The 21,866-nt window shown below is 31.9% G+C and overlaps 1 protein-coding gene across 1 annotated transcript in view; it reads right to left on the bottom strand.

Annotated features, from left to right (window-relative positions):
* The window catches only part of LOC132745025 (protein sel-1 homolog 1-like), a 33,164-nt gene extending 12,704 nt beyond the window's left edge, over window positions 1-20,460 (bottom strand). Inside the window, exons 1-12 of the mRNA XM_060733858.1 lie at window positions 18,879-20,460; window positions 12,174-12,305; window positions 11,049-11,112; window positions 9,569-9,731; window positions 9,168-9,221; window positions 7,914-7,973; window positions 6,569-6,650; window positions 4,826-4,980; window positions 2,657-2,713; window positions 2,149-2,217; window positions 1,716-1,793; window positions 1,016-1,078 (exon numbers count right to left, since the gene is read on the bottom strand). Of these exons, the coding sequence (XP_060589841.1) occupies window positions 1,016-1,078; window positions 1,716-1,793; window positions 2,149-2,217; window positions 2,657-2,713; window positions 4,826-4,980; window positions 6,569-6,650; window positions 7,914-7,973; window positions 9,168-9,221; window positions 9,569-9,731; window positions 11,049-11,112; window positions 12,174-12,305; window positions 18,879-20,460 (2,559 nt within the window). The remainder of the gene's footprint in view (window positions 1-1,015; window positions 1,079-1,715; window positions 1,794-2,148; window positions 2,218-2,656; window positions 2,714-4,825; window positions 4,981-6,568; window positions 6,651-7,913; window positions 7,974-9,167; window positions 9,222-9,568; window positions 9,732-11,048; window positions 11,113-12,173; window positions 12,306-18,878) is intronic.
* Window positions 20,461-21,866: the final 1,406 nt, after the last annotated feature.

Here is a 21,866-nt window from a genome sequence, read left to right on the forward strand (position 1 = left end):
ATCTCTTATCGTTCATTTTAATACACGTGAATACAAAAATGAATAAATAAAAATAAACAAATAAGCAAAAATGTTATGTCCTCAAGGGTAAGTTAACCTACGATGTTAAACAGGAGGCTGAGACATGATTAAATATTCGTACCAGCATTTGTCAATTGTTGTTTACTCTTATCCGATTCAGCGATTATCCGAATTCACTGACAGTTTCCATTAATTTCCGTTACTTAATCACATGTCATTAAATTCATTACAAAAGATGAAAAGATATTTCTATTGCATTATATCAAAATATGTATTGTGGGTGACGAAAAACAATCAATTAAGCAATTATAGTAGATATTAAGGCAAGCTAATTGTAATTTTCACACCTTCGCAGATCATACGTTTCACCCATTAATCAAGCGAAATTACTCTTATCAGTTGGTGCATGTTTACACCTGCAAGATGTGCGATTATTTCTTATTTTGAATGTAGGTGTGAAATTTGTCAAAATCTGTTCGGATCCGAGAGGTAAATTTTAGAGTAAAAAAAGAACAAAAAATGAAAAAATCGTCCGAAATTCAGAGTAAACAGGTTCCGGATCTGAAAGGTATTTTACTATTGAAAATAGAACAAATAAAATCGGGACCGGCCACTTTGTTCGGATAAGACAGGATTCCTGATTAGTTAGAAGGGTTCGGATTAGCAAGGCTTCACTGTAGCTCGACTTTTTCTTCAAAAAAGACAAGCTAAAAACTGACTCCCTAATAGCGTAGAGTAGGGTTAGACTTCACAGTACAACAGACAGGCCTGGTTCTGTACTAGTTACACAAGTAAGGCATTTAGGCAATTATGATTCAGAGATATTACCATCAAATATAAAAAAAAAAATTCTTTTTGTTTAACCCTTAAAATCTTGAATTTGTATAATAAATATGCCCTTAATAGAATGTAAAAAAGATGAACACTTTAGAAGATTTCATTATCATATTACAAACATACTGATGGCTAAATAATAAAGTGTTGATATTACTACCTTTTCTACTCCTTTGCCATACAAATTGATGATTCCAAGACCACACTGTCCTATTGGATTGCCCTAGATAAAAAAAATCACATTATGCAATAGTTAGGAAATTCGAGATACAACTTCCTTATTGAAGTACTAGAAATTAATAATACAAAATATTCTTCCTGTATATTTGTCTCTCATAAACCAATAAAGACTTTCATTTTTTGAGTCAGTTAGTTTAAAAATATTTATTTCAGCTTTACTGCAAAACAAGTTCTTGCAACTGATATTAATCACTTTAGAGCCCACTTCCTGGTACTAACCAGAGTAGGGCTCAAACCCATGACACCTGGGTTGAGAGGCAGACATCTTAACCTCTTGACCAGCGTTCTCCTTTGAGTGTATCTGATCAGTATATTAATAAAATATTTTATTTTGTTTAGAGCTGTAGAAATAAGTATCATTTCTTAATATGAGAAACATAAATTGAATCACAAATATGCTACAATAAAAACACTGTAATATCATAACTAAAATATAGATTTAATCTAAACTGTTGTCTTAGAAACTAGAAATAAACAGGGAATCAAATTTGAATATATTATTGACAGAGTATTTGCTAAATAATTGTAGAGATGGCCCCTACACTGTACTTCGCAAAATCAATGAGTTAAGACAAACAATGTTGTATTTAGCCAATGAAATATTTTTTTTTATATCTCACCTTATCTGCAGCTTTTTTAAAGTACTGATATGCTAGCTCATCATCCTGAGGTACAACAGGACTACCTTCTGAATGCATCTGAAACATACAAGTATATGTGTACTTCTCATACAAGTTAATAAAATTAACCAAACAAACCTATCAAAAATTTAATAACACCTCAATCCCCAAATATCACATTCCACTCTACTCTTCATTGTACAAAATATATTCTGGGAAGTATAACATCAGTATAACAACATTCATCTTTTGAAACAACTGTAAATATATTTCTAATAAACTCTAAGAAATAACCTGAAACCTTGTTGCTTTTTAACGATCTTGAAGATTTTAAAATGCAGGCAAGTTAGCCAACTTAACAGTTTTGGTTTAAATGCACATTTTAAAATAAACTGCTTTAATTGGATTGTAAATTGTATAGCAACAAGCTTACCTTTCCTAGAAAAGCATGAGCATTTCCATTACCAGATTCTGCTGCCATCAAAAAGTAATGATGAGCACGCTGTAAAATAGGATAAAATATGATAAAATATTCTTGTCAAAAATATTCTTGTGTTATAATACATTTTTTTGTATTCTTGTGATACAATACTCTTAATTAAATGAAAATACAAATATAGTAATATGTATTAAAAGAATATAATGTATAAAAGAAAAGTGATTTTCTTTTCAGGGGAAACCATGTAACATGATTAATCTTATACTTTTAGGGCAAATTACATGTACTACTGACTTCAAAGAAAAATATTGGCTTCATTCAGACATAATTGCACTCTTACAAAAGGAAGAGAAGAAAATTTCTTACAATTTAGCAGTATATCTCCCAAGGGTAAAATGAATACCAAAATATAACTATAATTGGGTAAAAAAAAACAGCAATATTAAAGTTCTTAAAGTACAAACACTAAGGAGGAAGTTGTATACATGTATATTTCAAATACCTCATGGTTGACAGGAACACCTCTACCACCCTGGTAGTATAGTTGACCTAACACAACCTGTAAAAAAGAATATTCATTTATTGTCCTAAATAAATCTAAGCTCACTTTCATATCAGGACAATGAAGAAATAATTTTAAATCAAATGAAAGTTATGAATACAAAATTACTGTGAAATGGTTACTGACCAAACTGAAGTGGAAATACTGAATTTTGTAGACACATTGTTCATCATTTCAATAAATTAACTGATATAATAATGCAAAACCTACAAATATTGATGTATTTATATATCTTCCAATATAACATAAACAAGCAAATTCGTTGAATTTATATCCCCCGCCGAGTACTGGTTATTATTAACACAACAACTGAAGACATAAGGCTATGCAACAGACCAGAACCATTTGATCAACTTTGGCAGGGGACCACCCTAGGATCATTCCTGTAAAGTTTGGTTGCTGTGCAGTCATATGTTTCTGAGGAGATGTTGTTTAAAGAAATTGCTGACGACGCATGACGACGGACGGTGGGGGATCACAATAGCTCACCTAGATGTAAAAACATCTTAATCTCCAGACTTCATTATTCGTAATTTAGTGATGTTGATCATTATTCCTGTAAAGTTGGTTGATTCTAACTCAAGCACTCAAGGATCAAATAACAACATAATGAAACAGTTTTTACTAAGTCAAGGGAAATAACTCTACAAATACTGGATAAATCCACAAGCGAAACCCCAGGAACAAACTAAATATGCTGAGCAACTTTCCAATAAGGTTAAATGACTCTATGTCAAATCCTTTTTGAGTTACATGCGACACATGTTGAAAATTGCAAACATTTTCTAAGTCAAGGGCAATAACTCTAAAAATACTAAATAAATCCAGACGAAAATACCCAGGTGCACAACTACACATGCTGATCAACATTCCTGTAAAGTATCATGACTTTAGGTCAAATACTTTTTGAGTTACATGTGACACAAGTTGAAAATTGCAAAATTTTACTAAGTCAAGGGCAATAACTCTAAAAATAGTAAAAATATCCGGACGAAAATACCCAGGTGCACAACTACACATACTGATCAACATTCCTGTAAAGTTTCATGACTCTAGGTCAAACACTTTTTGAGTTACATGCGACACAAGTTGAAAATTACAAAATTTTACTAAGTCAAGGGCAATAACTCTAAAAATGCTAAAAATATCCAGATGAAAATACCCAGGTACACAACTACACATACTGATCAACATTCCTGTAAAGTTTCATGACTCTAGGTCAAATACTTTTTGAGTTACATGAGACACAAGTTGAAAATTACAAAAATTTTACTAAGTCAAGGGCAATAACTCTAAAAATACTAAAAATATCCAGAAGAAAATACCCAGGTGCACAACTTCACATGCTGATGAACATTCCCATAAAGTTTCGTTGAATTCCAGCCATTAGTTGCAGAGAACTACTCCGGAAACGAAATTCGGACGTTTTACTAAGTCAAGGGCAATAACTCTAAAAATACTAAAAATATCCAGACGAAAATACCCAGGTGCACAACTTCACATGCTGATCAACATTCCCATAAAGTTTCGTTGAATTCCAGCCATTAGTTGCAGAGAACTACTCCGGAAACGAAATTCGGACGTTTTACTAAGTCAAGGGCAATAACTCTAAAAATACTAAAAATATCCAGACGAAAATACCCAGGTGCACAACTTCACATGCTGATCAACATTCCCATAAAGTTTCGTTGAATTCCAGCCATTAGTTGCAGAGAACTACTCCGGAAACGAAATTCGGACGGACGGATGGACGGACGGACGGACGGACGGACGGAAGGACGGAAGGACGGACGGACAACGCCAAAACTATATCCCCCTCCCGATTCCATCGGCGGGGGATAATTAAAATTAAGATACAATATAAAATGAGAATTCAAAGTCTTTGAAATGATCATTAAAACATCAAATAATTTTAGTCCTTACGCTACATGAAAGTATGTAATCAATTTCAATTTAAAACTTATTTTAGGAATGCCGGTATCAATAGATTAAAATTGAGCAACACAATAGTATAGAGCCTGGTCAAACTGCAAGAATAAGTTGGCTGCCTTAACTCTATACTGTTGGAATTAACAACACATTATTGCTGCTGGCATTATAATTGCTAACCTGTGCTTGGACATCTCCTTTGTCAGCGAGGAATTCATAGTATTGTAATAGATCATCGTCCATTAGGGATCCTACATTACTGTCTTTGTTGTCAGCCTGCTCGTGTAACCGGGTTCTCTGGACAACCGGACTACCAGATGACGTATTTTCTGCCACTGTAACAATACTAAAATAGTGTAAACAATCCAGACATAAAATCTTGTGTTTATAACATTAGACATGAAATCTAGTGTTTATAACATTTTAGTGGCCTATGTGGTAGAGTGGTTAAGGTCATTGACTTTAAGCCACTTGCCCCTCATCGCTGTTGGGTTTGAATCCCACCAGGGACTTTGGATTCTTTCATGTGAGGAAGCAATCCAGCTAGCTTATACAACCTAAGTGGTTCTACTAAGGTGCTTGAAATAATTCACAGGACATAATTTCTTCCTCCAATGGAAAACCTTACCATTACAATGTTGGTGCCACATAAAAAACCCAACCAAAATTTTAAAAAACAAAAAACATGAAAGAAAATATCATTCTACATACACAAAAAGTAGTGTTAACAATCAAGACATAAAATCTGCATTATTACATTTTACATCTTTCAGCAATAATGAAACAAAAACAGGCTTAGTACACTTATTGTCAGTTTAAAATTTAAAACATAAAGAAGGAAAAACTGGTTTCTCATCATATGATTTCAATGTCTTTTACTTATTCAAAAAATAATGTTAATATAAAATTAGGTTGTATTAATAACATAATCATTAAACAACAAATGACCTTCACAGTATAGATAAACATAACATACAAGAGGGCCATGATGGCCCTGTAATCGCTCACCGTATATAGGCACCTGGGCCAAGGCCAATTTTAAACCAGGGGCTTCTATTTGAACAAACTTGGTAGACACCCATTAGAAGATATTTCATGATAAATATCTAAGCTCTATCTCTTTGGGGCTTTTATAAGAAGGTATTTTTAAGTTTTTACTATATACATATAGGGGAAAACAATGACCCCCCCCCCCCCCAAGAGGGGCCAAGTTTTTACTATACACATATAAAACCTGGGGCGGGGCCAGGGGCCAATTTTTACCCCAGGGCTTTTATTTTATTTGGCCCTGTAATCGCTCAACGTATATAGGCACCTGCGCCAAGGCCAATTTTAAACCAGGGGCTTTTATTTGAACAAACTTGGTAAATATCCATTAGAAGATGTTTCATGTTTAATATCTAAGCTCTAGCTATTTGTGTTTTTAAAGGAAGTTTTTTAAGTTTTTACTATATACATAGAAGGAAAATCAATGACCCCCCTCCCCCCCGCCCGGGCAGGGCCAATTTTGACCCCAGGGCATTTCTTTGAATAAACTTGGTAGACACTGACTAGATGATGTTTCATGCCATATATTTCAGCTCTAGCTCTTTCGGTTTTTCTAAAAGAAGATAAGTTTTTTTCTTTTGGTTGCCATGGCAACCAGAGTTCTGCTTGGAATTAAATTCTTTGAACAATTTTTAAAGTTGACTACCAAAGGAACATTCCTGTGAAGTTTGGATGAAATTGGCTTAGCGGTTTATGAAGAGATGTCGTTTCAAGTAAAAGTTTACAGATGGACGCCGGACTAAAAGCGATCACAAATCACAAAAGCTCACCATGTCGGTTTGTGACAGGTGAGCTAAAAATTAAGATATATCTATACTCTTTACCTATAGTTATACAAGGTAAAATGTCAGAATAAGACAAATCAGTGTGACATACCTGTAGTTGCAACTTTCCTGTAATATGTCAAAGCAGTCTCACATTTAGATTCAACACCTATACCGGACAAAAATCTGTAGCCCTGAAAATAACAGTTCAAATTTATATCTTAAATTTTCCTCTTATTTCACTAATTGGCAGTACTAAACTGAGACTGACTGATTTTTAAATCAAATTATGGAGAAATAATAAGTGGGTCTTTACTATAACAAACTGTATATCGAATTAAAACAGAAATTTGTCTCGATATTTCTTAACCTTAAATAACCTCCTTTTAAATTAGCTTTAACAGTTTCCAATTAGATTTTGATTTATGACCTAAGAAATAGATAATATATGGGCAATTCTGGGAATAATCTCATTTCAAAAACAATAAAATGTCTCAAGGTTATCTAGAGTATTTGTCTTACTGAGAAAATATTGCTTAAATCTATAAGAAAATGTGATAAATCAGAAGTTTACTTATACACTACAAATTAGCACAAGAAAAAATAATGAGGCCATTTCATTTACAACTATTTTCAAGACAAAAGTTATAAAAGCTATGTAACTTTAATACAAGAACTGTCAACAGGACAGCACACTTGACTATTCTCTGTGCTTGATAGTAAAACAAGGGCCTGGATAATGTAGAATTGTCTATGTTCAAACAGAATCATGTTAGATGTATGTCAGAGTTATGGACCTTGGATAATGATCTCCAATTATATTCTCAAATAAGTGTGACATTTTAACCTATTTCAATCAGTTGTTTTGGAGATACCAAATTGCACAGTGTTTGACGAACGCCAAGGCTCACACTTATGCTCGGTTGAGTACAATAGCCCTCCCTATTCTCCGAATAGTCATGCTAATGAAAAGATATGGAATTTCAAAACACTAGATCAAAAGATGTGTAATTTTAAGATATCATATTAAAAGACATGTGTCTTTAGAACAAACACCGTTTTGTAACACATTTTATATACTTTTAAAATACATGCATGTAAATGTTTGAAGTGCCTTTTGATTTTTTTTCATTATGTACAGAGTTTGGTTTTGTCTTGCTGACACTGTTAAGGTCATGCACAACATAACTTTACAACATAAATAGACACTCAAGTATAATCACTGACCTGACAGTTAGCTTGATATTTGCAAATGAAGCTCAAAAAATATTCTAGATAGCTTGATCAATGTTGAAATATTTCCAAGATATTTTCAAAATGAAATTGTGCAAACCTGATATAAATGTTTTTGACTAATTAACTACTCAAATATGTTCTTAACCAGTGTCACAAAGACGTTAATTCAAGAATTCTAAAGTGTTCTTATATAAAAACATTTCTCTCATACAAAAACTTACAAGGACCATCTGTGCCAAGGGATCACCACCAAGGGCAGCAAAGGTAAAATAGATCAGTGCCTGGAATAAAATAAAGAAAGGGATAAATACTATATACACAAGAGGGCTATGATGTCTCTACATTGCTTTACAAAGATCCATTGCTAGAGGGAGTTATAAATTCTTCTATGTATGAAGTAGATCATAAGATTTAATTCAAAGTCTAAGTCATCTCAGGGCAAAAGATTTCATAAAATTTGAACCATTAGTACTACTTTTGTAGAGAACGACCTAAGATTCATTCCTATAAAGTTTGGTCATAATCTACCATGTAGTTTATGAAGAAATGTTTAAAAAAAATCATACTTACATTAGCAATGCATCAAATTATTAAGAAAATTGAAATATTATTGAATGATTCAACATACTACAAAAAATATATCATCAATACTTTATCATACAGCATATAAAACAGGCTTTGAAATACACACATTGAATTCAAAAGAGTAAGTTCAAAGCTTCAAGGAAAAATACCTCGCAAAATATGAAAACACACTGTATAGTCAAAGGGAAGTTACTCTTTTGCCTTACATTCAATGAATTAAAACTAGTTATCTTTACTGAATATCATATTATTAGAAAGATACACAGTACTTCAGCGGTAAAGATTGCTTTCTTTTTTTTTCTAACAGTCCATATACAATACATATAATTTTTTCATGTGACATACTATCAGTGTGCACATCTCTTCAGTCTGACCATTCAGTATACAGTCTGGTGCACAATTTTCACTTTCTGTAACAACAATGTATTAGTTTTTTAAAAATTAAGCCTTTTAGTACAGTTTTCTACAGTAAACTCTGGAAATCCTTTAATCAGGATTGTTTTGTTGTTGTTGTTTTTTTGTGCGGTTCAATTGGATTTTATGTTGCAGAAAAACAGCATAGGTCATATGGTGACTTTCAGGCTTTACTGGTTGAAGACCTCAGGTGCCCCTCTGTACATTATATTAAGCAAAAATGGGCATCTGAGTAGAACCACCAACATTTTATAACCTAGCTGGATAGCTTTCTCACAAAGATGCTGATGTGACTTGAACCAACAGTGATGAGAGGCAAGTGGTTGAAGTCAACGATCTTAACCACTCAGCCATAGATCCCTCTAAAATAATCCTGAAAAATTTTCATCCAGGTAATTCCTATTTCAAAGGAATGCAAGACAATCATACAAATTTTGTTGCTGTATTTGTATGGTTTAAAATGTAAAACAACCAACCTTAGCCTGACTTGAGTTCACTGCAAGACCGGAACTATACGAAAACCCTAAACCCTGAAAAAAATAAAATAACAAATAACAAGTTGATGAATTATACAAGGCTGTAAATAACTATATGATGAGTATTCTATTTTTCAAACTTGTCCTCTATTCAGTTCATATTGCCCAAAACTTTTTTTTTACAAAACAACTTTGCCTTGAACTATTTTAATATGACTGTAATGTCAGATATAAATCAGCCTGCTAACCTTTTTAACTGTATCAAATCTAAATCATAAAGAAACATGCATAATAAGTTTTTTGAATATATACATGTTTAATGAGGCCAATTTGAATTAACTATAATGTGAAACAATGTTATGTCATGTGTTAATTATCTTCATTAATTCATATAAATTTACCAGTTGTCCCTTGGGTGAACCTTTCTCACTAAGATCTTGAAATATTTTAAGAGCTTTAGCAGGGTCAAGGGTGACATAGTCTCCTAACAGATGTCCAAATCCAAGATATTCAAGAGCCTTTGTATGACCTAGTTCTGCTGCAAGATGAAAATACTCATATGCCCTGAAAGGAAAACAATCATAAAGACTGAAATTTAAAACCTAAATTCTTTGACATTTACTTTCTTAAAAGTGTACCTAGATTGTACGTTGTAATTGAATTAATTTTGTAAATTTACATATTACATTTTGAGCTTCCACTAAAGACTGAACAGACTGCAAATATCAAAATTGAATCACTATATGCAGGACAGACTGCAAAGAAGCTGAGGCTGAACATTTATATTCAAACAGTGAAAAGGAAAGGATTCATTTTAATAGCTCTATGTAGTGAATAATACCTCAAAATACTAACAGTGGGTTAACAAATATGAAGTAAAACATGGTACGCTTCTAAATCAGAGCTAACTGGAGTATAAACTTTCAGATTGACCATTCAATAACCTGGCAGTTGTGGCCTAGTACTTGAAGTGTTGGCCACTCAATCCAATGAATCATGGGATCAAGCCCTGTTTTTCACATATCTATACTGGTTAGTTCCAGGAAGCAAATTTTTATAGAGTGGTTCAAATATTAGCTTTAAGCTTTTATAACCTTCAAGCAAAAAATAATGTTATACAGGATCTCCACTGTGATCAAAAAAGTCTAAAACTATAACAAAAAAGCCTAAAACTATAACATTTAAAATTCTTACATAAATCAAGTGACACACCACTAAATTAAAAATTTCTGCACAGGATAATAAAGAAATATGCTCAGAGTGAAATTGAACATTGATTAGTTTGTGTGATTCTAAGCCCTGATTTGAAGGAAAAGCATAACAATGCTCTTCATTTTTTGGTCTATTTTGTGCAATAACAACATTGATTCTTGAAAAGTAGGAAGAGGGAATGATCTGAAAATTTGCGCAAAAGTTATTGATCTAGACATAAATCAAAGGTAAACAAATATTGGAAAAAAATATTCCCAGTCCTGTCATGTCAAAAATCCTCAGTGAAGTCCCTTTTAATTTCAATAACAGCCTCAAATATAAATTCAGATTTCAAGAATGAATCTGAAATTACTGAAAACAATTCATGGAGTCTTCAAATTGTTTTCTCAATCAAAACTACAAATGTAAATGATATCAAAAACCACAACAATTTGAACAATACAGATTTTCTAAATACCAATATTAATTATGCTTTGCACACACAAAATTAATAATTAAAACAAATAGAAACATCAATCAACCCCACAGTGTACCATTATCAATTCAAACAGATGTTTTCCTTAAATAAGGAAATGAAATATGTCAAAAAAAATTATTTTGGTAAAGTTTCATGATGCCTTAGGTAATTTTAAAGGTGAAACACAAGTCATGAAATGTTTGTTTACGTACTGGATATAATCTTTTTTGTATGAATTGTTGATCAATTTTTCACCCTCATCGAAATACTGTTGGGCTGAAAAACAGGAAAGAAACTCGCATTAAAATACCACAAAAAAGAGTATATCAATCTTTAATGCACATTAAAATTCTTAAGCATTCAAGAAATGAAAGAAGAGTAACAATTCAATGCTCATTATCAATTTGTTATCAAATTAATTAATAATTAATATAATGAACTGTAATGTTGGTATTTAAAACACATTGCTTTTATCAAAATAATCAAGCAATTTTATCGAAGTATGTAAATTTATATGTTTCAGAATGATGGAAGTTATAACTTCCACCTTATGAATATATAAATCATATTACAGTTCAATCAATTTTTTTGTCTAGTCAAGTGTCATGGAAAAGAATATTACACTGATCAATACACTGAAGGCAAAAAAAAATTGGACTGTGTGATCATTTTTAGTGTTGGTCACATAAAGGCTGCAATAATGAAGTCTAAATGAATTTTAGAAAGTAACGAAAATGATGATAACGATCAGGTAATTGCTTTGTTCAAATTAGCATACAATGGTAAGAAGACTGCTACCGGTGGAGATTCAAGGTCATTACACTTTAAAGAAAGCAAACTTTGACTAGACGTAAACACATTGTAAAAGGACAATGCCCTTGATGTACAGCAATTAATTTTTTTTATTTGAACCAAACAACATATTTCAAAAACATGTCATATTTACATTGAACAGGTGGCAACAATATTCTAACATAAATACGGTTTATCACATGGAACACTGCCCTGACAGATTTACAGTTTCAAGTTTGTCCTTCCAGTGTTAACAATTAAAGGTAAAGAATCTATTTGCATGAATGCAGCCATAAAATACATTTAGCCCTTAGATATTTTAACTCATAGATACTACCAGTGGAATACAATTATATGAGGTATAAAATGTTTTAATCTTAATATCTGTTAGGATCACATAGCAATAAAGTAAAACTTTTTTGCGCGGGGAGGGGGGCAGAGTGGGTGTTTCTGGGGTCGATAGAGGGATGAGGGGGACTAAGTGCAGGAGTTACAATGGTGGTTTTTTGCCATAAAAGATATAGAATAATAGAATACTTGGTTACCTTGTATTTTTTTCCCCTTCTCCTCTGGAGTTTCTTCAGTTCCGGTAGATGATTGGATTTCTTCCTGTGATTGTGTACGACTATCTCCATCATGTGGAGGTAACGTTTCAGTCACAACTGGTACTTTATCTTCTATAAATAGTAACAAATTTGTAAAGTTTTAATTGGGTTACATATTTCCATTACAAATCCAACTTTATCTTCTATGAATACATAGTAACAAATTGTAAAGTTTGGATTGGGTAACATATTTCCATTATTTTCTATACTTTTCTTTTAATCATATTATGTAAAGGGTGATAATGTACAGTTTTGATAAAGCACTCAAAGAATGATCATTTCTGGTAAGAAATAAATTATATTTTTACAGTCAAAATGTTGTAGATATAAAACAGTCTTAAACTAGAAATGTGTCCATAGGACACGGATGCCCCCACACGCCACTGTTCTGTCAATCTTATGACTCTAGATCAAATATTTTTTGGACTACATGTGCCACAAGTTGAAAACTAAAAATCAACAAAGGGCCATAATTCTGTTAAATTTGGTCGCAGCAAAAATTCCTTCCTTTACTACCATCTACACATTAAGGTTATTAATCCCTGGAAGTTTAAGCAAAATCTGCCATCCCGTTTAAGAGGAGTTGCGTTCACAAAATTTCTACAAAGTATATAGTGAAAAAATCAACAAAGGGCCATAATTCTGTTAAATTTGGTCGCAGCAAAGATTCCTTCCTTTACTACCATCTACACATTAGGGTTTTTCATCCCTGTAAGTTTAAGCAAAATCTGCCATCAGGTTTAAGAGGAGTTGCGTTCACATAATTTCTACATAGTATATAGTGAAAAAATCAACAAAGGGCCATAATTCTGTTAAATTTGGTCGCAGCGAAAATTCCTTCCTTTACTACCATCTACACATTAAGGTTGTTAATCCCTGGAAGTTTTAGCAAAATCTGCCATTCGGTTTAAGAGGAGTTGCATTCACAAAATTTCTACAAAGTATATAGTGAAAAAATCAACAAAGGGCCATAATTCTGTTAAATTTGGTCGCAGCAAAAATTCCTTCCTTTACTGCCATCTACACATTAAGGTTGTTCATCACTGGAAGTTTTAGCAAAATCTGCCATCCGGTTTAAGAGGAGTTGCGTTCACAAAATTTCTACATAGTATATAGTGAAAAAATCAACAAAGGGCCATAATTCTGTTAAATTTGGTCGCAGCGAAAATTCCTTCCTTTACTACCATCTACACATTAAGATTGTTCATCCCTGAAAGTTTAAGCAAAATCTGCCATCCGGTATAAGAGGAGTTGTGTTCACAAGATTTCGGGACGGACAGACGTTCTAACAGGAGAGTAATAATGTGGCTACTCTATTGTTCCCTCTATTGTTCTTTTTAGCCACACAAAAGAAAATAGCCACATAAAAGCATTACGGAATGAATGACATCAAAGAGAAAGAACAGTTACCTATTGTCCCTCTAGCCACATAATTACTGTCCTGTGATTGCTGATGGACGGACGGACGGACAAACAAGTGCAACGCTATATGTTCCCACTTTGTGGGGGCATAAAAATACAATGAAGACTCTAGTTACACTTATAAGTACATTAACAGAACAATTAATTTTGCATTACAATATTTATATTTGGAAAATAAATGGTGACCTTTACAAATGTAGGAAACAGGGTATAAATATATGATGTTGTCTTTCTTAAGGAGTTACCTTTAATACAGGTTTGACTGTAATTATCACAGTTTCTAATATTAAACTTTTGGCCTTTTACTTTAATTTAAAAATAAAAGTATGTAAGCAATACTTCTCTGAACAACTAATTTTCCAAATTTTCTGTTTACTTCTAAAAAAGTACAGTTTTAAATTCACCTGGATGGATTGATGTATGTGCAATAGACTGTATCTAGAATTTAGAATTCCCTAGCTAATATGGGGAAGGGGTGGGGGGGTATAACTACAAACAAACTTTTACAGTTACAACTTTGATAATAAGAGCAAAAGGTTAACTAATCTATTGTGAACGGTAGAGCACCATGAAGCTGTAACAGTAAAAGTTTGTACTGGGGAATAACTTGGAAGAAAACAGAAAATTATCGAGTCTAAGAAAGGTAAATTAAACCTATATACTAGTAAAATCATTGTACCAAATCTAACATTTCTTAATGTTACAAAAGCTGACAACATTACATTAAATATTTATCTTACTATATTTACACATAAAAACTGTAAAATTTTAACAGTGCAAAGTATACTAAATATAATTGAATTTTATCATGAACATCACTTTTACAAATTAGGTTTTACATGTAAATGATTTTCACAATAATTATGAATATGTTTCATTAATAAATTATGTAACATTATCTGAATTACTGACAAATAAACTTTTACTTACACACTTAACTATTCACATTTTTTTTAATTATATTAAAGAGTAAATTTATCAAGACCTCTGAGAAATTTTAGAAAAAAAATGACAATATCAATACAAAATCTATCTATATTAATCTCATTTTATAAATTGTATATGCTTAATTTGTTTTAAAAAAAAATAACAAAATTTCACACATGCAAGAACATATACTTCATTCACTTAAAATATTGCTATAAACTACCGGAATGACAAATCTACCCACCATGATACAGAACTTTATTTACATGTAAATCTTTAGGCTTTAAGTTTAAAGAAAGTCTTTCAAGGAGTATAGAATTCATAGAGTGGACGCATAACAGTCTGACATTTGAACTTCAAGAGTGACCTTGACCCTAGGTAGCACTGCCGCTGTATGAGTTCTGCAACTAGGTGATTCTTACAGCTTAGCTTGAAGAAAATCCCGGAAGGTGTAAAGGACTTATAATGTGAACAAAAATGTTATGCCCTTTGACCTTTAAGTATGACCTTGAGGCAATATTTTGCAAAGGCTTTGAACATCAACATGTTGATGCTAACTTTGAAGGGTATAAAATTTATGGTGTGGACACAAGTTTGAAGTAAGTCTTTAAAGGGTGTAGGATTTATTGTGTGGACACAAAATTGTCTGACATCTGACCTTAAAGGAAAGCTATGAGCAAGCACATACTAGGCATCATGCATTCTGCACACCAGCCTATTGGGTCCTACAATTTTGAGCCGAGTTTAAAGAAAATCTTTCGAGATATATGGTAATGGATTTATACAGCGCATATGAAATCATCTCACATTTGATTCTGTGGCAGCACAACAGTGGCATATGTCTGCTTATTGTCATCTTACTGATGAACATTTGATTTTGAGCCAATTCTAAAGAAATCTTTCACAGGGTATATAAGATTTAAACAGCAGTCACAAAGTGTCTAAAATTTGACCTGTACTGTGTGACCTTGTCTTTTAAGCAGCGATGCTGCAGTATGGGTTCTGCCCATCACTTTTGTTATAGCAGACATTTTAGCCAGCTCTAAAGAAAATCTTTTAAAGGGTCTAGGGTTTAAAGAGTGGACATGAATTTTGGAGACCAAATGACTGACTGTCAGGTCTACACCACACAGTGATTCCAGCATAGTTGGAAGTATAATTAAGATAACAAGGGGTAATTTGGTAAAATCCATTAAACATACATATTTCAACATAAATGGGTTAAGCATTTTAATTAACTTAATTTCATTTCATGATCATTTCTAATCTACCATATAACAAAAAGTCAAAAATATTAATTATGCATAACATTTTTTTTGTAATGGGTGACAGAATGTATGTTAAACCCAGTCTAGATAGCATGCATAAAATTATAAAATATGAGGTAAGTAAATCTTGATAGTTTTGGTGTAAGCAAAAATAAAACTTCTTAAACCTCTGTCCTTAATGCAGTATACAGTATACACTTTGTACTTTTTCACATTTATGATAATTTTTATTCAGACTGATTTATGGAAAGATATACAACTTGACTGTTAATATATAGCTGATGAAAATACTACAGATGTTGCTCTGACAAAACATCACTACAGATTAAGATTAAATTGTTCAGCTGCTACAAGGAGATATCTGTTTATCACTACTGAATTTCTTACATGTTCTTGTCTAGTTTCTATTTTTGGAACTGACAATTATCAGATAGGGTGTTATCAATACAAAATGTGGCATTGTGGCTGAGTGGTTGACACACAGAACTAGTGATCTAAGGATTGCTGGCAGGAATCTGAGTTCAAACACTGTCAGGAGAAAGCGCAAGAAACTTTACACTCATTGCTTGGTAACTGGTTGGTTCAAGGAACGAATTTGAGTGTTTCAATAAGCTTATAGCTTCCAACATAATAAAACTAAAATAAATTTGAATAAACTAAGACCATAAATTCATTTTAGTTGACTTTTTCTTTGTAACAGTCAAGCTATATATGACAATGAAACTTTCTCATCTACTGAAAATTATTAATACATATCAAACTTACAACCCTTGAAAATAAATTCCCGATAACAAACTTTTAACCATTGAAAATAAAACCCAAATTACAAATATAAAGCTTAAAAGTTAAATAACAGAATTACAGATACATCGTATGGTGTCACTACATGTATAATAGGGTAACACTTGTAATATATTACACATACACTTGTATATATTTAATTTTCACCAAAAATTGACCAATGTTCAAACTTGATTGTTTACTAAAATGCTGAATTAATGCCAAAAATATTAAAACATTAATGACATAGAATTATAGGATACTATAAAATCATTTTTATTCGTGGGGTACGAATTTTCGTGGTTTTCGTGGGTACATGTAGGTCAATCCATTAACTATTTTATCTTTGACTTATGCCCAGAGGCAAAGATTAAATTTATTGACCAGTGCTGTGTGACACGTAAAGATATGTACATGCGTTTAGTAAAAATGTGCGGCGAATAAGTGTAAGATTACTTTGCATAAGGTTATTTATATTCATTTTTTTACAAGAAAATGAAAATCCACGTATTTAAGAACCCACGAAAATGCCCATTATGACAAAACCACAAAATTTCATGCCCACGAATATTTATATAAGTGAATTCGCAGTAATAAACAAGGAAAATCAATATTACAAGAACTACTGAAAAAATTACTTAATTTAGGAAATAATACAAGCCTTTACAAGGCATTTCTACTGACTAACTAATAGGTCACTGACATTAATAAAATATATATCCACTAAGGTTTATATATATTATATATATATATATCACTATGTGACAGTAAGAAATTTCTATATATATGCAAAAGCCATTTTTTCTCATATCCAATTAAAATATAAATAACCTGTTAATTCTTAAGCAATAGTTCTCCTTCTTTCATAAAATCTAATTCTTAAATTGCATACATTTATGATCAATAAGCAAATACCAGCAACCAAGCAAATAAGCGGATATGATCATAAGAGAGGGTTCTTTGAAAAAACTTAAATAACTCATCATGGTGCCTATACCATGTGACTTTCTTTAGATCTGCATGGGGCAGAAAACCAATACAAAAATAGGTCCAGGTTTAATCTTTTATTTTCTGCCATAACTTCTTTTATACTTCATTATTTTTATGAGACAAAGACTAGTGTAGAACCCAATCATTGGAACCCATACAAAGAATGTTTCCTGAAGAAAAAATTGTTATTTTCTTATAGAATGAAACCACATGACTATAATTATGATTGTTCAAAAACACTGTTTTGCTTTAAAAATACTACAACATTTTATGTATGTGTTACTCACTAGATCATGATGAGAGAGCTCTACAGTTTTGCGAATTATATAAAAAAAGTGATGGAAGAAAATCAAGCCTGTGCCATCTATTGTATTGGTTTTTTGCACAAAGTTGATCATAAAAGAATACATGGTATAGGTTAAGGCAGTGTTATTACCGTAAGAATTATGATATTTCAAGCTGGCAAACATTTAGTTGGAAATGATTTCATTTATGAATAATGTGGTTTTAGACCTCAATCTTGGCTACTGATTCTTAGTTTATGATGATCTCTTGATATATCAATATAATATTTAGCTATTATTACCTCTTGACTACATTTAAATGCATTATGAATAAAAAAAAAATTTATCTTTATATTTTCCATTCACCTGCATATGGGCTTTCATTTCCAGACAAAGTAGTGAAGAATATGGCAAAACTTAATAACCATAATAAAGATTTATGAGACTCTCATGAATGAGTTTTGTACATAAATTTTCATGGAGAGAAAGATCTACAATATTAAGGACAGCTGTTACTTAAGAAGAAAATCCCTTCATGTTAATTAAAAGATTATCTATCGGTACATGCATGTAACTTCATATATGAATCATTTAAATGTAGTCCAGATAAAGAAAATTTTGTTTTTCAAGATAATTTTGGAAATAAAATAAAACTAAAAGTAACCAACTAATTACTTATTAAAATCATATTATAAAGAAGCTTTTCTTAATACATATTTTGTCTACTTTATATTTAAACCTAGGACAAAGTAGAATATATATGATCATAAAGGTACTAGGGTACGAAACTTAACAATGTAATGAAATCATTTCCCTATACCTGCTATGTTAATAAGCTTTAAATATGAAATCATCAAGTAAATTGTGTTAGTAAATGTGCCCCCTTCTCAAATATATAACAAGCAGTAAGAGTAAATGATATAGCATAAATCCCAGTGGGCTAGGGTACTTATATTAACTCCCTCCTTATTTACCTGTAGTTGTGGTTGGTGCTAAATTCTCTCGTGTTTCTGCTGTCATTTCATTAAAAGTTTCTTGAATTACTTCTTCTTTAAAAACATTTGTGTCATAAACTGTTCCTGTTATATCATTTTCAGATGTTTCTAATTCCTCTGACACTGTTTTTATATCTTCCTTTTCAGTAGCAGAGTTAGCATCTACTGCTGCTGTCATTTCTTTGCTCATTACTTTAGACTGGTGTGTTCCTATATTCAACTCTTGAACAGGTGTTGGATTGACATTGGTTTTTACAGGAGCAGGAATTTGCTTTTCATCCAAATCAGTTTCTCTTTTATTTTTGGCTAGTCTCAGATTTTTCCTTTCTTGAGCATTTAAAACTTTTTTCGATGATTTCATATCCACCTTTGCTGTAGGCTGTATTTGTTCCGTGACATCAATTTGCGACATTGTCTGCACTGTTGACTTTACATTTTCAAAACTTGGTGTCAGTCTTACTTGTATTTGTTCATTGGTTTGTTTGTTAATATTTTCATTTATTTGTTCATCAGTTTTTGATGGTAAAATATCTGAAGATGGTGGTTGTGTATTATCTATAAAAAGTTCTGAACTTGGTTTACCAGACTGTTCATCAGATTTCCCTGTAATATCCTGATTATAAACATTATCATTTATTTCTGCTGCTGCTTCTTCTAGTTCTTCTTCACTTGGTAAATGTTCATTATCATATGAAGGTACTAAAGATGGTATATCAATTTCTCCTTCGGTAACTTCCTTTTCAAGTTTTTTAATCTGCTTCATAAGTGTCTCTTTGCTATCCTGCTCAATAACTTCTTTAATCTCATTTACTTGCACATTAACATCATGTTTATCATCTTCTATATTTTTTCTATTAACTTCAAACTGTCTGGATTCTATTTCAACTTGTTCAAATTTATCACCTGTATTTAAGTTTTTCTCAGAATTTTCATCTAGCCTATCATCACCTTGTTCAGCAAGTTCTTCAATTTCTTTATTCTCTAATTTTATTTCCTTTTCTTCAATATTATCAGGCATTTCCATTTCAACACTTTCTTTGTTTTGACGCTCTTTAATTTTCTCACTCAATCTTTTCATCTGATCTACCAAAGATTCTTCGGGACTACCAGATTCTTCAAACAGAACATCACCACTATCCATGTCTAAAGAGCCAACTTTGTTTTCAACCTTATCTGAATTAATTTGGTCAGGAGGTACCACTGAGGAAGGGGAATCATTATTAGAGGTATGATCAATTATATCAACAGACTGGGATTTACTGCTAGCTTCCCTATTACCCTGATAAGAGAGAGAAGATTCTAATGGCTGCTTAATATCATGAGGAGAAGCATGCTTAACATTCAAATTATCATGAGAGGATTTGGGGATAACATTTATACCTGATTCTTCTAAACTGACTTTATTTTTTCCATCATTTTCATGCTGAGATACTTTGCTGTCCTTTTCACTGGATTGTGATAATTTGTTATTCCCATTATTACCAATGCTCGTGTCACAGTGAATATCACAAATTAAAATTAACACTATTAATATATAGACTGTATTTGTATAGGCTGCCATCTTTTATAAATTTTCCTCTTGTCTTTTACCTAAATAAACAAAAGTAAAAAAAGTAAATATCACAACTATCTGATGTAAAATTAAAATACATTATTAACAAGATACATGTATTCTCATATGACTAAAACAAATTTATCAATACATTGTTCCAGGAAGGAAATATCAAATAACAAAGTATAAATGGTAAAATTGTTAGATTTTTGGACATGAAACTTTGTAGATAAAGGCCACATTTGTCAAAAAGAAAATTAATTTCTTCCTGAAGTACTGTGTCTAACTACTTCTAAGTATGACAGTTCTAAATTATAGAATAAAGCTATGGTCACCTACATGTAAGTTAAATGTATCCACAGACACATTGACAAACAGCATAAAAAATGACCCCAAGGACGTTCAATTCATGATTTAGGCACCATTTGAAATGTGTCCATAGGACACAGGTGCCCCCACCGCGCCACTGTTCTGTCAATCTTATGACTCTAGGTCAAATATTTTTTGAAAACTAAAAATCTTTTACTAAGTAAAGGGCAAGAACTTTACAAATACTGAATAAATCCACAAGCAAACCCCAAGGTGCATAAGTACACATGCTGACCAACATTCCTGTTAACTTTCAAGCCTACAAGTGAAATACTTTTTGAGCTACAGTATTGGACACCCTCACAATTCGCGTATTCGCAGCGAACCCTCATGCTTTATAACGCGAGTGAATTTGCGGCAACTTGAGATCGATAATTTACCGACGCTAAGCGTAAATGCCTGTTCGCAACGGATACCTACTTTACAAAATACCATACAGCTTTTACATTTATTATCCGATTTTGGAAATTTAAAGTTTATTTTGAAGAAAAATACTTGTTTAATTCAAATATCTAATTTGTTTTTTAAGGGTACAGTTAATCTGTCCGCAACGACGATTAAAAAAATAACTTGACAAAATCCGCGGTAAATTTACATTTTTTATATAAAAAGCAGGTATTTGAAATGTATTATTACGGTACCATAATAATTTAAATTTCAAAATAAAAAAGAAGCCGATGTAAGTTATTCACAGATGATCAAAGATGCAATATTTAAGAATTATTGGGTTATGTAGTCAAATATATTAACGCACAATTGTTTTACGGGTAATGTATTGCTGCCTTTACAATTCGCTCAACACGTGAAGAAAATTTATTCATTTTTTTTAGTACAAAATATTGCCGAGATTGTCAATATATTGCTATATTCATAGAATATTTAAATTTCATTCATCATTTATATCATTATTATTTTTTGTAAATCTGTTGCAGTGAAGTAGACAATCATCGTAACAGTAAAGTACTCTCGTGTGGCTGTCTCGATTCTGGCCTTTTTAATGTCACTCGTAATTATTCTTTTTATTTGAATGCCTGTAGAAAGATATT

Source organism: Ruditapes philippinarum, unplaced genomic scaffold, assembly GCF_026571515.1.
Source record: "Ruditapes philippinarum isolate M1 unplaced genomic scaffold, ASM2657151v2 ctg2172_1_1_1_1, whole genome shotgun sequence".
Taxonomy (NCBI): domain Eukaryota; kingdom Metazoa; phylum Mollusca; class Bivalvia; order Venerida; family Veneridae; genus Ruditapes; species Ruditapes philippinarum.